Consider the following 20,376-nt stretch of genomic DNA (forward strand, 5'->3'; position numbering starts at 1 on the left):
GCCTGACATTTATTAACAGCTTCACATGTTGACTCCTGGGAGTCTGGGGGTTGTTACTGGTGGAGTTGTCAGATTCGCTTCCTAAGCAATCCCAAAAGTGCTGCCCTGCTTGTTCAGCACTCCCTGTTTTCACCAACTTCCCTTAATTTACATGGAGAAACACATCCATTTCCATACAAAGCATGTCAAGATTATTTTTGAAGGCAACAAAATAAGTCTCAGACCAAGGAAACTATTCAGGTATAAATCCAACTTTAATTGTCAAGCTCATTCTCGCTCCTACATTCATTGCAAGGATCAAAAACCACACGTTTGAGAGCAGAAATTTATTCTCTCCCCAGTTTCTGATCGTTTTGGCAGCTGTCAAAAACTAACTTCCACAAATCCACTCGTTCCAGCAGCTTTTCCCTACCTTGTGGTCCCAGGTGAACACCGTGGACTCTCCCAGTAGCTCATCTCTCAAACCCAGTTCTTTGGCAACAGTTACACAGAGCATTGTGCGTATATAAAGAGCTTATAATAAATCTTCTTTTACATTCTAATTGTCTCAACCTTCACAGAAGTATTAAAGTGTTCAATCAACTCTGAACAAACCCTCCTTCCCTGGTCAGCCCACTTCCTGGAAACGCCTGCACTTGAGTCAGCAAAACCAGAAGCAAACGAGAAGAGAAAAGGCATGAAAAATAAAAATAATCCTCTGCAGGATCATGACAAACCCTCTGGAGACAAGAGGCCTCCATACATCTCCCTTCTACCCATATATTGGAGAAATGGGTCCAAATGTTCAACCAGTCTAAGCCAGCACAACTTTTTTGCCCCCCAAATTGTGCTGATTTCCCATCAGTTGATTTTTATTTTTTTTTCTCTTTGGGCCCCTGTAGAATGAAAACCCTGCAAAACAGAATCCTACTGATGCTACAAAGAAAACACAAACACTGAAGTCACACTGGTAAAGCAAAATAAAGGACATAAACAAGAATTGTGATGGATATTTAACCCTCCCTGCTACCTGCACTTTACATTATCTCGGCAACATTTGACCCCATCTGAAATTGGTGCTTTCAAAGAGGCTTTAATGGGGGTGGTTTTGGTCCTTTAGTGGGGAGTGGAGGGTACATCTCAAAACTATTTCCTCTGGCAAGACCTCCAGGCCAGTTCACCCCAGTGTGGCTCTGTGCTGGTGGAAATCCCGCCCAGAGCCTCTGCTCTTCCTCAAAGAGGACCAAAGCCACATTCCCTTGGGCACATCCCCTCCTTCCTCCAGCTCCAGCATCCAAAACAGGATTTAAGCCACCCCACAAAGGTGACTTTTCCCTGTGGAGAGCAGAGACACCACAAATTCACCCCCAGGACACGTGTGTTTTACAGCTTTACTCCACCACAAGATGACACTTCTGATTGCAGCTTTGGTTAAATCTTTTGACATCTGCGGGAAAAACATGTTATTTCAGCCTCATCAGGCCTTTGCACTCCCTGTCTCACAACAGGTCCTGAGCTGTTGGCTGTCACCTGCCCTCCCTTCTGCTGACTGGAGATCAGACACACTCTCACCACCTCCACAATCCTGTTCCTACACACAGGCCTTGGTAACAGCTACCTGTGATCTCAGCCCAGAAGGGACTCAAAAGCCAGGAAATACTGAGAAAAGCAGTCAGAAACCACACACAGGTTTATTCCTGCCGTCCTGGCCCTGCTCAGACACAGCCTGAGCTCCTCCTGGTCCCTCTGAGGGGGACTGAAAGCCAAACAACCTGCTTTGATGCGCTGGGGTGGCCATCCTGACCCTGGGACTCCTCAGCAGCCCCACAAGATTAGACTGGTGCCACATGAAGGTCATGGTTTTAGGATCACACAGTGTTGTTTTGCTTGCTGAGCTCAGGGCCTTCCCCTGGGATTCCTCAGGGATACATAAACCATGGTCATGCTCTTAGGAACACTCCCAACACTGCCCTCCTCCATCAAGGATCAATACAAAAGATGAAGGTTTCGGTAAGGAAACGAAAAAATTAGTTTTTAACACATGTGTTTGAGTGCTACAAAAAGGTTAAATACCCTCTGAATTTAGTGCAAACACACCAAATCTTCAGTGGTTTGAGCCTGGCTTAGTTTCAGCATAGCTTTACACCCTCCCTCACTACAGGGCTGGTCCCCCTCATAGTGCAGAGGGTGGGGTGGGAGGAACCCCCCACTGATAAAAACTCTGCACCATTTACCGGGCAAGCAACTGGTAAGAAAACACTTCTCTGTGCTGACATATTTGCATTTGGTCTTCTGTTGCTCTCCCTCCCTCATTTCTACTGCTTTGAAAGGTCATTATCAGGGCCCACCACTTTCTGAACGCTCCACCTGTGACCTCTGATGTGCAGCAAGGGGCAAAGCTCTGAACCAAAGGGCAGCTTGTTTCACAGTACTCCAAAAAAAAAAAATAAAACCCAAACCTGACCATAGTACAAGCAAAATTAAATAAACTGAACTTATAAAAGACAGCAGAAGTTCAATTCATCCAGAAATATAATATAACACCTGGGAGTGAGGGGGGGAAACTGGAGATCAGCTACAAAACAGAAACAGTGAAATGACCAACAAATATTGATTAGGCGAGAGAGGAAAACTTTTCATTGCATTCTGTACATGGAAATTAAAGGCAAAATTCACATGTTGGAGCATCAGGACAGAATGATGAAGGTCTCAAGCCACAGGACGAAGGAAGCAAAGGAACACCACCTTGAATAAAGCAACACATGAACAGAACCAGTAACTGAGCAGCTTCCAAAGGGAAAAAAAAAAAAAGTGACCATATCTCAAAATGAGAAAAAGCAGCACTGAAGCAGAGAACAAGTGCAATCATGGGAAACACTGACTGCACAAAACACTTTGGATATTTGGAAAGAATCAGGCCTATCTGTATATCTATGCAAAATATATACACAAATCCATATGTATATATGTACACATAGGCACTCCTGTACATATGTATATGCAACCATAACACAACTGCCCTGGGATGAGGATCTGACTCTGGGTGCAAGAGAAAAAAAATGCTGCAGTTGTGCAAAACTACAATTCTGGGTTTGATTACCGAGAAGGAATGGCAGAAAATCCAAAATAATTCCCAAATAGCTCAGACCCAGCTGTGGTTTCATCAACATCACCATGAGAGCCCAACCTCTGGATGTTTCCAAGCTCTTTTGTAGGAATTAAATATTCATCCAAAGCTGGGGATTGTATCAGTACATGTTACAGCTGTTTCCAAATACCCACTAATCTGGAAGAGTGGCCAGAAACCTCTCCTGCCCATCAGTGGTTTAGCACGAGGCCATCCCACCCTGAAAACCCATTTGGGAATACTGGATGCACGGGAAATCAAACTCAAGGGCCAGGACAAGGCTGTCATTCTGCAAAAGAAGGGTCAGTTGGTGTCCTTAGTGTTTGGGAAGAATAGGATGTGGTGCATAAAAACACAAAGAGAGAACTCCCCCCACCCTGAAAGAAGGGAACACGTGACAACTCTGAATCCATGCTCCAGCTGTACAGACATGCTGATCTTTGGGGTTCCCGGGTTCGGGATGTGGGAAGTAGCATTTTCCACAAAGCTTGCTCGCCTCACAGCTCCAAAGAGCATCGTCCTCCCAAGTCCAAGGCTGGTTTGGGACACTCCAGCATTCCCTTGGTCTCTGACAGGGGTGTGCTGCCACGTTAGAGCAGAGAGAAAGTGGTGAAGGAAAGAAGTGCATTAGATTGTCCTGCGCCTTGGAAAAGCCGCCTGTTCCCACTCCAAATGGGCTGTCCTTTGGGGGAGGACCCCCTTTAGTGCTCTGCATCCATAGCATCCAAGTATTTGGCTTCGATGATCCTTGGGAGCAGGTTATACCTAGGGTTGAAACAGAGAAATAAGGTTAGTGCTTGTTTGGAACCACGGAGCATTTTTTTTGTCCGCCCCAAGACTCCCCCGGTCGAGTTTGTCCATGAGATTCTCTCCCAGCTGAAGGGGAGAAATGGGGGGCAGCGAAAACAACCAATCCTGTGAGCAAATACAGCATTGACAGGAACAACAGTGCAAAGTTCCTCCTGGAAGGAGCCTTCTCCTATCAACTGACAAGGAAAGACAACCTCCTCAGCCTCACAGGAGAGAAGCAGCTTTCCTAAAGTGCTCTGTCACCACAAAGTCTTGGAAGATGCCAAAATTGTACCACCCCACCCAAATCTACACTCCTGGTTTGTGCTGGGGCACCCAGGTAGTGCCTTCCTGCTGCCTCCAGTTTGCAAATGGATGCATTGCTTTGCCACGAATCCCCATTTATTTTTAATTTCTACTTTTTTTCATCACTTGCTGGTTCAAAGAGCTGCACACAAAAGTTCTCTGAGTACCCCAAGTCGCTCCTTGCAGCTGTCACCACAATGAAGCTTTAACAGGTAAACCAGAAGCTTTGGTCTTCAGAGAAGCATCAAATGTATCAGCAAGACTCGTGACCGTGGCAAGAAAATAAGAAGAGCCATGACTTGCATTTGTCCAGCTGCTGATAAGACTCCATCCCAACCTGGAGACTGGATTCTCCATTGGATCGTGGAGACAGTGATTCCCTTACTTTTGGGCTTTTTTTAAAATCTGTTTGTTTGCAAGAACATCCTCAAGGATTGACGTATTTGGGTGACAAAGGTGTGGTGCTCTAACAATATGCTCTGGAGCTGCTTTCATTAAAACCTCCTGCATATTTAGTGTGACACTTTCCCTTGTTTAACAAGGAAGGTGTTCCTCAGCTGTTAAAATAAGGCACAAAGCACCAGAAAGCCCAGTTTGGGACTTAAACAGCTGTGCAAGAGATCCCAAACATCAGCTACTGCTGAGAAGTACCAGGATCTCCTTAAATAAACCCACCATAAAATGAAATGCTTGACAGCCATGGGAGGACAAGATGAGCATCACAGAATGCTTGGAAAGAAGATGATCCTTCTCTCAGCAACCAAAAACTAGTCATTCTAAAGCTCTGGATGAAAGCCAGGAACTGGGGATACCCAGAGATCACATTTTCTTCCACTGCAATAATGGATTTCAATGGCTTCTCATTATCTCTCACATTAAGAGCACACCAGTGGTCCCTCACCACTGGCAATGCAAATCATGTGTCTAATGCTGTTGGACAGGTGGAAATGGGGCTTTGAGACATGGCTGGTGTTCTGGATGGGACACCAAGTCACGTCTCACTCATTTGTGTTTGATTCTTGACTTTGACCCCTGGCTGATGTCCCATCTCTTCCTCCCTTCACTTCTTAGAAGAAATGAAAAAGGAAAATATATTTAATTTCTTCCACTCTGTCTCATCTATTTAGAGTGCCAAATCCTTGGAAAAAAGTCATTAACTACAGAGCTCATGGATCATGGTGCTGCCTTCTTGGCTGGAGGCCACAGAAACTACACGAAAGCAGAAGAAACGAGAGGAAGGAAAGCCAAGGGCAAATTTCTGGGCTGTGCCAGGTAGCAGCATCTTCCCCTGAGCAGCAGGGCTGGTTATCCAGCTCCTAAGAAAGAACTGCTCTGGAAAGAGAAATGAGAAACACAGAGTATGAGATGGCAGTATCTTATGTACTCAAAAGAAGACATATTTGCAGCACTGCATTATTCCACTCTTATTACAAAATCAGGTTCTTCAACAGTGAATTCTCTCCAAACTAATTTAGTTTCTTATACTATGTCCAAGAATTGACTATTCAGCAAAAAGAGTGTCCCACATTTTCTTTTCTGTACTGACCTTCCTTGGATGGAAACTTCCAATTCCCACCAGAGTCAATCCCCCAGCACTGCACAGAGCTGGAGTATTTACCAGCCACTGATCCACTCACCCAAAGCAACACACATGTGAAGGGCAGGTGAGAGATTCCTACCCCAGGAACAATGACTTCAGTGTTTTCCAAGACTGTTTATCTTTAAAAACCCAGCCCAAGCAGCTCTAACCTGATCCTGTTGAAAGCCATGGTAGCTTTGACATTTGCTTTTGTTTTAGGAAGAACTGGACCCACATTTACCAGCCAAGGAAAACACCACAACAGCTGCCTTTGGAGATTATCACACTGGTAGCCCTGAACTTTGAGATCAGAGAGAAGATCTCTGAGACTGCAAGCTCAAAGTCAACCAGATATCACTGGATGCCAGCTGGCCTAAAAATAATCAAATGGACTGGAAACAGATCTGCTCCTTCCAAGATCTTATTATGGCTTCTCATTATATCCAAAGGATTGAGAGCATGAATGATTTAACTGGAGAATGATGGGCAGTCACTGCTAATGAACACTGAGGAAGAAGTTAGTTAAATTTCTCAACAATTCTCTCTCCAGACTCAAGATATTGTGGTGCCCTTCCACTTCTAAAGATCATTTTAAGACTAAATGTGGCCAGTTTGACCTGACTGATCATTGGCAGTGGCTTTCAGCAGCACAGGAAGTCTGCAAAGTCATCCCAGCACCAAATAAGAGATAAGGATTCCTCTTAGGAGAAGTTTCCAGCTCTGCTCTGAGCACTGGCCTGAGGAAATCAAATTGCAAAGCCATGAGGAACATTATCAAATATCACTTAGAGGGAAGGCTCAGATTGAAGCTTCTCACGAAGATCAGGCATTAAAAGGAGGGTTTCTGCCTCTTGGGCAGCTGGAAGAGCAGCACCTGCCAGCCCAGAACCCTTGGAATGACTCCCAGCAGCAGTGAAACCACAGGCTCTCTGCATGATTCCTCCTCAAGCCCAAGCAGCTGGTCAGAAGGAGGTCACCACCACCCACTGCCAGGAGCTGGGTAGTCTGGGAAGTACTTCTGAACCACTCAGACTTCAGTCACAGAATAGCTGGGCTTGGAAGGGACCTCTGGAGATCATCCAGTCCAACCCCCTTGCCAAGGCAGGGTCACCTGAAGCAGGTGACACAGGGAGATGTTCGGGTAGGTTTGGAATGTCTCCTGAGAGGGAGATTCCACATCCTCCAAGGGCAGCTGTTCCAGTGCTCTGCCACCCTCAACATAAAGAACTTCTTCCTCACGTTGAGGTGCAACTTCTTGTGTTTTAGATCATGGCCATTGCTCCTTAATGCTCTGGGCACCACCAAAAGGGGCCTGGGACCATTCCCCGACACCCCTTGGAGATACTTGTATGGATTGATGAGATCCCCTCTCAGTCTCCTCTCCAGACTAAACAGGCCCAGCTCCAACAGTTTCTCCTCTCCCTGGACTTCCAGCAGTCCAAACCTGAAGACAAAAAACATGGAAGAGACAAGAAAGGGAAAAAAAAAAGGCAGTCAAGGTTCATACCTGATGGGGATCATCCCTATCATGATGAGTGGGAAGATCATCTTCATGTAGGGCAGCGGTGACATCCCAAACCCACAGAGGATGAGGAGCTGCAGGACCTGCAGGCCAGTGAAATAGTGGATCTTCCTCTGGGGCACTCTGCGGATGTAATGGGTCGGAGGATACGCGGTCTGGGGAGGGAAGAGCCACACATCAGACACCCAGAGACCTGGAATTGTGATGGGAGGACATGGGATTTGGGACTCCAGGGTTTTAGGGGAGTCACAGATTTGCACACACACTGCACAACATCAGGTCCTTGAGAGGTTCAACAGCTCAACGTGGGATTCAGAGGGTTAAACCAAGCGCCTCAAACCACAGCACTGGCAGCAGCACTCGGAGGATGACTGAGCACTGGGAACCAGGAGAGGGAAAGACACCACGCAGCCAAGAGTGCCTTTGGGAGCATCTGGAGTGCAATGTAATATCTTGATAAGTGCAGTAATGAGATTCCCCTGAGGAGCCCTGTCAGGGCCCTGCAGCAGCATCTGAAGGGCCTGCGGGGTGTGCAGGGGGTGATGGGGAGCAGATGCACCCGGGTGCTGTCACTGCTGGCTGGTTTCTCCACCTACAACCCAGCTCCTCGTGATTTTATACCCTTCATAAGGCTCCATCCTTGCCCCTGGTGCTCCCACCTCTTGGCTGAACCCCACTAGGGGAAGACCAGGAGTTGGGATCAGGGAGGTGCAGGAAGGGGCTGTGCTCAGACTGCAGTGCTTTTCTCCACTCCTACAAGCTAATCATTTCTGAAGAATAAAGGGGGGGAAAAATGACATAAATAGGCTAAATATGGTGGTTTTCTTTTGACAGTTCCTTGCTCATGTCTGAGCAGAGGCTTTGACTCACTGTCTATACATCAATGAAGAGTATGAGCGACTGTCTGCTGGCACTGGTACAGATTCCATGGGTTTCAGATTGTGCCATGACTCATTAAAAGGCTTCCAGAGAAAGGGGAGATCTCCATATTCAAGAATACTTTTTAATTTTCCAAACCAAAGCTTGGAAAATTCCACACGTAATTCGCACTAGATCCAGAAGTAATAAGTCACATACCTCAGGAGCTGTTCAACCCTCATTCAAAAATTGACATGACAAATGTAATCTTTACCCAACTTACACAGTTTTAACCTCTGGGTTGTAATATTAGAGATCAAGATAGATTAGCAGAGATGCAGAGCCAAACGTTGGGCTTATTAAGCCCTTGACCCTTGTTACATAAGGGAAGATGAGCTGGAGACTTGCTCCAGGTACCTCCTACACTGAAAACCAACACCTTTTTAGCACCTGCAATAGAGAGGGCTTGAAAACATATCTCCCAGGTTTGTTTTCATCCCACATCAGACAGGTTTCAGTAATGCAAGTCATTTCATTTCGAGTTTAAAATCCTCTCTTGTGGCATTTCATACAAAATGAAAGTGAAAAATACAGCAAAAAAATTACCTGCCTGAAGCTTTGTGGGGGAAATCAAAAGATCACCGTTTCCTGATGTTATGCTTTAAATATTTTACATTATTTTTTTAAATGCACATACTCTGCAGCTGACAAAACATCACAGTGGGGGTTTGAAAACTCCCAAACACCCCATAAGTTTGTACGGTCGTGTGCTCAGGTTTGGAGCACAGCTTCCAGCTGTGGTGTCCCATTCCATGTACCTGTTCCTTGAGCAGCAGAGCCACCCTCTCAAAGAGCTGGTTCCCATCAATGGAGGTCAAGGCAATGTAGAGGAAGAGGCCGTAGAGGACTGGCTTTGGGATCCACTGGAGAGGGAAAGGCAGGAGCAGCAGCGACAGCCCAACCAAGAAATTTGCCACCAGACTCGTCAGCCGGGTCTCCTTCACACTCACGATCCTGGGAGCAAGAAAACAGGGATTAGGGGAGTAGGATACTACCCCAGAACCCTGGAAAGTTTATCCCTGCTCCATGTAGGACACGTGCCACTCAGGAAAGGGAAGCTCATCTCCACCACACTGAGATCAGCACTTCTGACACCGAGGAGGCAGAGCCCTGCTGGATCCAGGCCAGGCACTTCATCCACAGCTCAAGCAGAGCAGCTGGAAAAATGCCAAATTCACCTTCTGCAGAGCTCCACAGATCCTATCCCTGAACTAAATTGCCCTCTGATCTGATCCTGTTTAGCACAATGCAAAAAAAAAAAAAAAAAAAACAAAACCAAAACCCAAACAAAACGCAAACCAAAACAAACCGGCAAGAATCCTCTTTCTGGGCAGTAATCCTTCCCTGGGTTCACCCAGTGCATATGCAACTGGCTTCTATCCCAAAGAAAACTCATTGGCCTCTCCAGGAACTAATGAACCTCTTGTAAAAAAAAAAAAAGAAAACAACTGCACTCTCCTGACAGCGAGTCAGCAGTTTTGATGGATTCGAGGATCTCCCTGTTTACATGGAAGGGAATGCTGAGAGCACCACGCAGGGATTCAGCTCTCCTGTGGGCAACAGCAGTTGTGTTGTGCTGCAAATTGCTGATTACCATGCAAAACATGTAATTAATTAATGCAAATTTTCCAGAGCTGACAGGCCACAGATTGATTTCTTTTTTTTTTTCTGAGGGGAACACTGACAGGAAAGCATGGAGCAGCTTTCAGAACCTGCTCCAGGGCAGGTTGCTTTGTTTTCCTTTCACTTCAACTAAACCTGTGAGCATCTCCTGGTTTGAAAAAAATTACCAGAGACAATAGGAGGAAAGAAATGCCTCATCTGTCAAGAGCACTTGACAGAGAAAAAGAGGATTCTTAACTTTTTTTTTTCAAGAAGATAAATCCACCAATGCAGTGGATAAGCCAGTGAGTAAATCACACTATTATCAGGAAAAAAATGGTGTTTTGGTGCCATTTAGTGACCTCATTCCCTGGATGAGACCCCTCACATTCTGAATTAACCCTGTACATAAACCTCTTTGAGGATTAACACAAAAGATGTATCAAAGATGTGCCTCCTTTATAGAGGCACTGCTGGGACTTCACAATCCCTCCTGTCCTAAAGCAGACTGCTCCCCAGTGAATTATTTCAATATTAAGATGTTTGGTCCCCAGTGAATTATTCAAATATTAAATTTGAAAGTTTTGGTTATGAGTAAGGTCAGGTTGAACTTCAAATCTGTTCATACATTCAAGGAGCATAATGAAGCTGTGGGGATGAAGGAGCCTTTCCACACCCGTATTTGGACAGGGAGGGAAAGGGGAGCAGCCTAAAGCTTGCTCTGAGGATTTGGATAACCAGGCAGAATTAACACCATCAGTCATGAGACCTGAGGAACAACAGACACCACAAACAGTACACAGAGTCCTGAGGACAACACTGGCATTCTTCAGTGAGTAATGGGGCAGATCATACACATTATCCAGGATTACCAAGACAGGATGCACAGAGGTGTTAACCTTTAAGTGACCTTTAAACGGGTTTAAACAGCAGGAACCACAGCTTTACTCCTTCCAAACAGACTTTGTTTGGATCCTCTTGCAGGTCTTCTGTGTCAAGGGGTCCCTGCCCCTGCCTGGAAAAGCTGAGGGAGAGTAGAACTTCACTCTTTCCAGCTCTGGTAGAACTGGGACAACACCTAAGTGGATATAGTTTGGCATCTTTCCCATTGCCTCCAGGTCTGAATCACCACAGAACAGAAGTCTTGGAGAGGATCAGAACTTAAAGTGCAACTGCAACTGCTCATTTCAAGTACTTTCAGTCTGACAAGGAGTGGTCAGACAACTTCAGAGCTACCAGAACCACTCCAGTGGCCCAGTGAAGCAGGACTTAAAGGATCCACTAACTGAATCAGCCTCATCCACGTAGAGCAAGAGCTTCCCAGGCCTCATCATCAGGCAACCTAGAGAGGCAGGATTTCTGCTCTTTCAGGCAAAGATCTGACCCATCCAAGTGACTGCTCACAACCTGCAGGCACACACAAGTCTGCAAGTGAAGTCATGCAAATCAAAGAGCTCAGGAGCAAAACGAGCTCTGAAGGCACCACATTTCAACCAGCTGCAAGTGGAGAACTGCTCAGAGCAGCAGCCCTTTGGGAACAGATTCTTGAAGCTCAGGGAATTTTCTACAGTCCTCTCCTGGGGATGCAGCAATCACAGCACTGATCACACAGAAGATGTACTGCAACGACTCCTGCCAGCTCCTGCTAATGCCACTTATTAGTTTGGAATATTTTATAAGAACACAGTTAAAATTGCTCATAATTAACCAAACATGACATCTTTAAAGCTGATGTTCCCAGCCTTAAATTGGCCTTCTGTTAACTCTAACACTTTTCTCATTTCCAGGGTGAGGACATCACAGTCACATTAAGTGAACAGAAGAAAACCTGATTTCCATGTGCTCAAAGTCTGGTTTGGCCCATGAGGAAACAGCTCCAGAAAGCCTGTGCTGCGATGGAAATTAAGTAATTAATAAAGATTAAAGAGTATAATCCAGGCTCATTTCCTCAAAATTCCTTAAATATGGCTGGGATGGGATTAGCCATTCCCCAACTTCTCCATGTGAGTAACGAGTGCCTGTTTGCAGATTGACACAGGAAACTCAAATCATTCCTCTACAAGGGAGAAGAAAATTTTGCTTTCATTGTGGCTGATCTTTATTCTTGTTTGTATCATCATCCTGTGAGAGCTTTGATTTGAGTGCAGGAAAGGAGCCTGCCAAGGGAGACAGAGCTGATTTTCTAATTGAGCTTCATTTTGTTCCTCTTGCAGCAGAGCTGGCTGAGGAGGGGGGGAAGGGGAAAAAAAAGGATGACTACATTGCTTGGAGCCTCCTGTTATAGCTCAGTGCTTTGCAGAGAACAAAAAGCTTTGGCCTCAAAGGGAGTTCAAAGCACTAGGAAATCCTCATTCCCTTCTTCACTCCCAATATCCAGCTCACAGCACCGATTTGCCTCCAGCAGAGAGGAGCTTGGCTGTGAGGGAACACCCTCAGTGAGGTCAGGGCATCCCTCAGCCCTCCCAGGATAATCACAGAGCAGCCTCTCTGATGCTCACTTTTGGGCAGCTGGGTGAAGGAGGAGAGAACAAGGACAGGAATTAGTCCTTAATTCAGGCAGGGGACTTGACTTTGTCAAGGAGAAGCCAGAATGAAGAATCAAGACAGTGGAAAATCAGGGAAAAAGACACCAGGTATTAAAACTGGCAACAGGAGACAAGGAGGGAGGGTTGGCATGTGGCTTTCAAAGTGTAAATTCTACAGCTCTCAAAGAAATGGAGAGTAGAGCATCCCAGAGCAGATCATGGACACAAGGAGCAAGGGCATGGATTAAAACCCTACAGAACTCAAATTTCAAAGTTGATTTTTTTTTTAAAAGGGTTTACCATTTACTATATTCATGGACCCCAATCTGCTAGAGCTCCAGGAGGGTTTGGACAACACTCTCAGGGACAGAGTGGGATTGCTGGGGTGTCTATGCAGGACTAGGAGTTGGACTGGATGATCCTTGTGGGTCCCTTCCAGCTCAGGATATTCTGTGGTTCTGTGATATAGCTGTGATAGCAACACATACTAATGGGAATGCAAGCCCAAGGGACTGATCCCCCAGGAAAGATCTCTATAAGAGTTGCAGGGAGCAGCAGGACCCAGCAGTTTCCAGATGTGGAAGGTGAAATCTGTCCATCCCTGACCCAAAAAGCAGCTGTGCCTGGTTGGGCTGGGCCAGCTGGCACCAAGAACAGCGTGAGGGCGAGGCTGGAATCAAGACAGACCCACCCCATCTCCCAAAGTAAATGACCACTTAGCCTCACTTCTGATAAGTGGCAACTCAGAAAACGAAACCAAGGCAGGATAATTAAAACTAATGGCATGTGAGTGGAAATTACCACTTCTGTGGTAAAAGCACTCAGCTGTAACACACTGAGATCAAACAGGCCAGACAATCTCTACTCTGGAGCAGGTTTCATGAGAAATAGGTTTTTAATTTATTTTTTTTATAGGTCTCTGATAAGAATCTGTTGCTCAACTCAGAACGGCAAAAAAGTTGGTCTTAAATAGAAAGCTGTGGCCCGGGCCTGACTTCACATTTGCTTTTGCTTAAAACCAAGAGAATTTAAACATTTTGCCTTCCCAAAATGCGGTGGAGGATGTTATGGAAGCTCTGAAATAATGGTGCATTTTTCCCACCCTTCGTAATAAGCACCAGGCAGGTCTGAGGCAGTGAATCAGCCTGGATTCTTTGTGGTGGACACATCCGGAAAGACCCGGCCGAAGCATCTCCTGAGCTTCCCACAAGGACAAAACCGAAAAAGGCCTTGGCTGACCCTTCCAGAGGAGAATTTGTACTGGAGTGGGTGGAGTTCCTGCAGGGTTGCTGGCTGAGGTGACTTCTTTTGGAGCATCCTCCCTGCACTTTCACCCCTCGCGAGTCCTCAAGACGACAGCAAACTCCACAACCACACAACCCACTGCTCCCAAAGGGCCGGGAAACCACAAGTGAAACCAAAAGAGATCCAAGACGTCCCCACAGTTCCTACTTACGTCTCATAGATGTGCCCGCTCTCCACCCTCTCCTCCACGTAGGCCAGGGCCCGGACGTGCATCGGGGAGTGCGGGAAGGCCGCGTGGATCCAGGGCAGGCCAAACACGGACAGCCCCGTGTTGATCAGCGCGACGAGCAGGAGGTCCCAGTGATAAGCTGTGCCCTTCACCAGCCTGAAAGGAGGATTTTGTTGACAGTTACACCTGGGGCAAACACCACAGGCCGAGCCTGAGCTCATATTAATATTCAAGTCACTCAAGTGCTCTTCCACACAGGCAGCAATCTCGCACCTCCTGAGTTATGTGAATGCTAACGGGATAGGCTGCTCCCAAAGCAGTCGTCAGCTGGGAAGGACAACCCTGAGCAGAAAGGCAGCCTGCTAAAATAACAGCCCATGAAAATTTCATCAGCATTTTGCTCATGCACTTATAGCAGTGAAAAATCCACGTTTATATTTGTTAGCAGAGTCCATGGAGGGAGCGGTTAAAATCCTTGGCACCGGTTGACAAACTACTGACACTGAAGTTTCTCATCTGTCTTGTTTCTAACCCTGATCTCCCTCCTTCCCCATGAGCAGGACACGTGCTTGAGATGCTGCAGTAATCCCCTAATTATGTAATTGCTACTGCATGATAAGAAAATGGGACAGGAATTCATTAAACTTCAGCTCCTCCTTGGTAGTTACAGAATCATGGAATGGATCACAGAATGGTTTGGGTTGGAAGGGACCTTAAAGACCATCCAGCTCCAAGGGCGGGGACACCTTCCACTAGACCTGGTTGCTCCAAACCCCATCCAATCTGGCCTTAAATGATTCCATCAAGGAAGGTGGCCACATCCCCTTTGCAAGGGCTTCGCTCAGAGCAGCACCAACACTGAACTCACATCTAATTTAACCTTGCCATTTTTTGCAAGGTCTGCCCCTTTCCTGAATATTCCCATCTGGTGCCAGCTGCTCAGATATTACAAGTAAAGTTCAGAGGAAAGGCTGGGGAAGGATTCAGCTCTCAGACTTTAATACCCAACTGAAAGGTCTAAGGCTGTGTTTCTGCCCAGCCATCCTCACACAACAACAGAGTTCAGCTGAATTGCTCTCTGGGCATCATCAGCTGGAAAGGCAGCACTATTTAGGTGTCTTAATGCCACCCAAACAAGCTCAGTTCAACACCTAAGCACAGACTTGGAGCCATCTAAGATACTCTACGACATGAGGTGCGTGGAGCTGGTAGATCTGACCCAGCACATGGAGATCTGAGGCCAGTATCTACCTCAAAGAGCAGCAGATGCCATTGTTTGGGCAGCAGAAATCTTGGGTGGGGTTCAGTTTTGGAACAAAAGGACTGATCTCACTGGGAGTGCTCACCTCCACTGACGGAGGAGGCCATGGGGTGACCAGGTCAGGTAGATGTCCACACTGCAGTGCCTCTGAGCTGGAAGGTGCTGGCAGGAAGGGTGGGATTGTAAACACACTTCCTGCTTTGAAACCACAGCTCCTGCTCATGTGCTGCTTTCTCAGAGCAAAGGCACCCTCAGCATCCCCAGGGTTTTTGTGTCATTGTCCTGTCTGCCCTTTGCAGAGGGCTCCAAGTACAAAGGTTATACAACAACCTGTTGGAGAGAGTCCAGAGGAGGCCACCAAGATGATTAGAGGGATGGAGCACCTCTGCTGTGAGGAAAGGCTGAGAGAACTGGGAATATTCAGCCTGGAAAAGAGAAGGCTTTGGGGTCAACCTCACTGTGGCCTTCCAGTGCCTGAAGGGAGCCGACAGGAAAGATGGAGAGAGAGTATTTACAAGGGTCTGGAGTGACAGGACAAGGGGGAATGGCTTCAACCTGACAGAGAGCAGGTTGAAGATTAGATATCAGGAAGAAATTCTTTACTGTGATGGTGGTGAGCCCCTGGCACAGGTTGCCCAGAGAAACTGTGGCTGCCTCATCCCTGAAGTGTTCAAGACCAGGCTGGATGCAGTTCTAAGCAACCTGGTCTAGTGGAAGGTGCTGGAAGTGGAGAGTTGGAAGTAGATGATCTTTAAGGTCCCTTCCATGCCAAACCACCCTATGATGATCCTCAGGACACTGGAGCCAGCACTGTGTGTGTTGTACACTTGCTCTGAGCCATGGACAGGCTTCTCTGAGCTTGTCTAGCTCAAAGATCTGGATGTCTTATCCTTGGTTATCTTCACACTGCTCAAACAGCCCAGTATTCCTTGGACTGTCCTTTAAACCTGCTCTGATTGCTGCTCAACAAAACACATCAGGTACTTTCAGGTAAACATCATCTTTTCCCTGTCTTTTTTTTCTGCAAAAGGAAACAACTACATCTGATAAGACATCAAGAGCACATTCTCCATTTGACTGGTACAGACAACAGTATTTTATTCTCTGATGGCACCAACAAATAGAAAGGGTCAAGTTCTAGTTCTTCCATCTCTAAAAACCCCGCCCCAACACTGGATCAGCATCAGCTCATCCCTGTAAGGAGGCATTCTGAAAAACACCAAGAACAACTCCACACAATATTTCACATTGCTTAAGGACACTCCAGTGGAAAATACCAAAAGTTTAGAAGAAATTCATATTAGCCAAGAGATGACCCACTTACATACAGATTTATGCAACACTTAAAGGGATATAATGGAGATAAGAAGTGGTCAAAGGGAACTAAATTAGTGTAACTGAATTGGAGCTCGTCTCCTCTCCCCTAAGATTGTGTGACAACATGGAGAATGCTAATGTATATTATGCAAGGAGAGAACCCTCCCACGCACTACATTAGCAAAAAATCCTTGGAGACATGGTAGTTTCCCTGGAAAAAAACTCATACACTATCATTCTTGATATCATATCTGACTGCAGCTGGCACAAAAAACATCAGAGGGAATATTTTAATAGCAACGTCTCAAGTTCGCACATAAATTAAGACTTATCAGACATAGGACATACTGTTTTATTCCACTTCCACCCTTTTCAGTTGGGAGCTAACAGCTCCAGACACTTCTGATGCTCAGCTCCTACGACATTTATGTAGGTCATTGACTTCTCATTTTCAACAAATTCTCTGTGCTGCAAGGGCAGTGCAACTGTCCACATGTGTCAGACACTCCCTAAATATCCAGAGGTACATCCATAGACCTCAACCCACACAAAATACCTACTTAACATTCACCACACTACACCTTGGCTCCCAAAACTCTTCCTGAAAAACACCTCGAGACTTTTAGAGGGGAGAAAGAGAATGGTGATGAGCAGAAGGTAAAGAAGAAACGGGCTGAGGTGGTGAGCTCACGGATGCTTTGAGGTTTTGGCTCACTGCCACAACACTGGGCTCTGGGGATGGGGAGGAGTCAAGGAGCAGAGCTACTTTCGTCTGTGGTAACAGGAGTTCTTGAAAACACACGTTTTGGGATGCTGGGACAAGCTCTGGGTGAGCAGTGCCGGCCCCAGCCCCACGCGTTACCTGTTCTCCGGGGCGTTGGTGAGCGAGGCGACGATGTTCTGCTCGATGAAGAAGAGCATGGACAGGAGGAAGCCCAGGCCCATGGCGCTCATCACCGACCCGATGGACAGGGACTGCACAGGGGCCAGCACGAACAAGCTGTCAGCCGTGTCGTACTTAAAACTGGACACTGGAAAGAGGACGGGAATGACGTTAGGAGGCACCTTCTCGTCCAACCATCCGCGCGGACTCCGTGTTTTACCCACACCACAAACTCCTGGGAGCCGGTGCAGCCAACCAGGCGAGATGCTCCGGCATGTGGGAGCCAGAAGGCCATGGAAGACAGCTCCATCTGGCTGTTTTGGTTTATGTTTTTCCTCCATCCACTCAGAACTTGGCTGCCTTCCTGATTTGACAGATCACTGCTAGTTCTAGCGAGGCATTACATGTGGTTGAGCAAAACAAAAGAGGGAAACTTGTTTTCCACAGATGCAAAGTGGTTTTAGATTAGAAAACCTTATTTCTAACTAGCAGCTAATCAACTCAGGCATTTGAAAACTTCCTCATACCCAACAAGCCATTTTAGTATAAAATGCCCCTACTTTCCTGCCATTGGAAGCAATCCACGACTAGGGATAAATCACACATGGTCACACACCATTTTACAATCCAACTGGATGGAATGGCCATCACAGAAAAAACAAAAAGCCATTTCTTATTTGTTTCCATACATTTCCTCACATCACCCACTCACGTCACTGCAGGACAATGCAATTCCTGTCCCCATTATCGCTTCCTGATATGGAAAAGTTGATCTATCTGGCCAATGAATGGTGTCTCATTTTTAGATTTCCTTATGTAGCTTAGAACTGCCCAGATGCTCTGCACCATTTCACCTGAACTGGGAAAATCTAAACTGGAGACAGAGAGGACAGATTGGAACCATCAATTCTATGGTGGTATGACTGGCAACAACCCTTCCCTGCCTCATAATTACTCTGCCAGAAAGTGTTGATCCTCCTTATTGTAAGACATACACACTTTAGGTTCATTGAAAAGACACATTTGGATAATTTTTCTGGAGAAAAAACTTGACTCAGCCTCCTTTGATTTGGGTTTTAAATGAAAGAAATCTCATTGTGAGGAAATCAGAGCTCTTGGAGTGGTGGGAGGTACACGCAGGGTTTGTGAAATTATACTGAAGAACTTTGCTATTTTTTGGCAAAACCCCTGTAGGATTTCACTTCTCTTTTTCATAACAAAAATAGAACTTACTTTCGATTTCCTTGAAGATGCAGGAACCCACAACAGAGAAAGTCAGGACTGAAATGGGTAAGGCACAGTCGGACAGAATCTCACGGACTCTCGCGTGCAAATAGGGGCTGCAATGAAAAGACAGAAGAACTCCATCAACATTCACATGGATTGACAATCACTCAATCAATCCAGACAGCATTAATACTCTAACAAGTGAAAATTCAGTCCCATCTTGCAATTTTAAAGAGGCATGTGGAGTGAAGAACTGATCTAATTCAGCCTTTAGTCCTCTGGAATCTACAGCCTTCGAAGGTTGATGAAAGCATAAGCAAAACACCAAGAAACAAAGAACTAAGCCGCAAGCTGGAAAAAAAAGTCCTCCAAGCACCCATTTGTGTGTCATTTCCACTTTACTTTAATTGCTTACTGCATTTCAAATGAAAAACTTTAAGAGAATTGCAGTAAAACCCAAATCAGAGCTGGGCATTTATCTCCCAAGAGAACATTCCAATAGACCTTCCAGTACCATCAGGGATTTTCTGCCCACCAAAACAGTTCAATGCCTGTTTGGAGGGAGTTACAGAGATCCCAACATGAATTACATGGTTCACCCAAAGGTTTTTAGAAAGTTGTTTGTGAGGCCAGTGAGTGAACACCGTGTTCTCTGGCGACACTTTCCAGGTGGTCCCCCGAGTGTCATCTCCGGCTTTGGCTTCCACCATCATTAACGGAAGAGTTTGGGGGTTACAGGATTAAGATCTAAGCAACAGGTAACATGAAATAATCAGCAGTCTGAGCTCCAAGGCTGAAGCAACTCACCTTTTCTTAAACTGATAGAGCGTATGGCCAAGCCAAAGGGTACCCAACATCAACATGAGACTAAGGACGGCAGTTTCACGTCCATAATGCACACCATGAGTGCATGTCTGATTCTCTAGGGACATGGATCTGCTCACTGATGAATTCATCAAGAAGGTGGTATTGATGCCGAGGCTTGAAATAGCATCAGCTCCTTCTTTTCCCAAGTAATTGTCTCCTGTGCTCCCATAGTAGTAATATTTCTTAAAAACTGTACAAACAACCAACAGGCAAGCATTAGGATAGGGTTGTGACAACCAAAGCAAGTAAAATAAAGTGGTTCTTTCTTGCTTGATCATGCAGTATTAACGTTATGCTTCACCAGGTTTACAGCTCTACCTCTCAAAGCAGTGAAAAGAAACCAGAATTGCTTCTCTTACAAAGCCAGTGCTTCACAAATGGATTTTTTTTAACTTATTTTACCAGGTAGAAGTTGAATTAATCTATACAGCAACATGTTTCAACCGTAAGGACTTCCAGTGCTAATTATTTATGTGGTTTTGTTCCCAACTCTGGAATCACTGCTCTGAGACAAATATATTTATATACAGACACCTACTTCCAGCATCCTGCTGAGCAAATTCCATCAGAGCTCTCTGAACACACTAAGAGCAGCCAGGCTGCACTGATCCTTCAGTATATTATAAAGGGTACAGTAATTACCTTTCCTCCAAAGCTAATACAAATTTTAAAGATAAGTGTTGATGATATGCAAAACCTGGCAGAACATTTAAATTTACACTGCAAATTGAAACAGAATTACAGAGCAACACAAAGTGAACCTGTACAAGCAAAACCCCCAGCAAAGCCCCTGGAACTGTCCATAAATGTCTGAGGTTAGCTCAGAGGCTTTTATATGAGTAATCAGCAGTTGTAAAGATACTCTTGCTCTTGAGCATTTAGTTATGTCCATGTTTCTATGGTATTTTCCAGCTCCAAGTGTATAAAATTGGTTTTGGGATCATTTCACCTCTATGGGGAACAACAGATTGAGGAGTCACAGGAATAAAGTAAAACCAGA

At 45.8% G+C, this 20,376-nt stretch overlaps 1 protein-coding gene across 5 annotated transcripts in view; it reads right to left on the minus strand.

Moving 5' to 3' along the window:
* Window positions 1-235: 235 nt before the first annotated feature.
* The window catches only part of SLC4A11 (solute carrier family 4 member 11), a 99,751-nt gene continuing 79,610 nt past the window's right edge, over window positions 236-20,376 (minus strand). For all 5 annotated transcript variants that reach the window (XM_064653591.1, XM_064653589.1, XM_064653590.1 and 2 more), the window contains 7 exons: window positions 19,317-19,566; window positions 18,516-18,622; window positions 17,262-17,430; window positions 13,804-13,977; window positions 8,979-9,174; window positions 7,288-7,457; window positions 236-3,871 (listed from right to left, as the gene is read on the minus strand). In XM_064653591.1, the coding sequence (XP_064509661.1) occupies window positions 3,808-3,871; window positions 7,288-7,457; window positions 8,979-9,174; window positions 13,804-13,977; window positions 17,262-17,430; window positions 18,516-18,622; window positions 19,317-19,566 (1,130 nt within the window). In that variant the 3' untranslated portion in view covers window positions 236-3,807. The remainder of the gene's footprint in view (window positions 3,872-7,287; window positions 7,458-8,978; window positions 9,175-13,803; window positions 13,978-17,261; window positions 17,431-18,515; window positions 18,623-19,316; window positions 19,567-20,376) is intronic.

Source organism: Pseudopipra pipra, chromosome 4, assembly GCF_036250125.1.
Source record: "Pseudopipra pipra isolate bDixPip1 chromosome 4, bDixPip1.hap1, whole genome shotgun sequence".
Classification (NCBI taxonomy): Eukaryota; Metazoa; Chordata; class Aves; order Passeriformes; family Pipridae; genus Pseudopipra; species Pseudopipra pipra.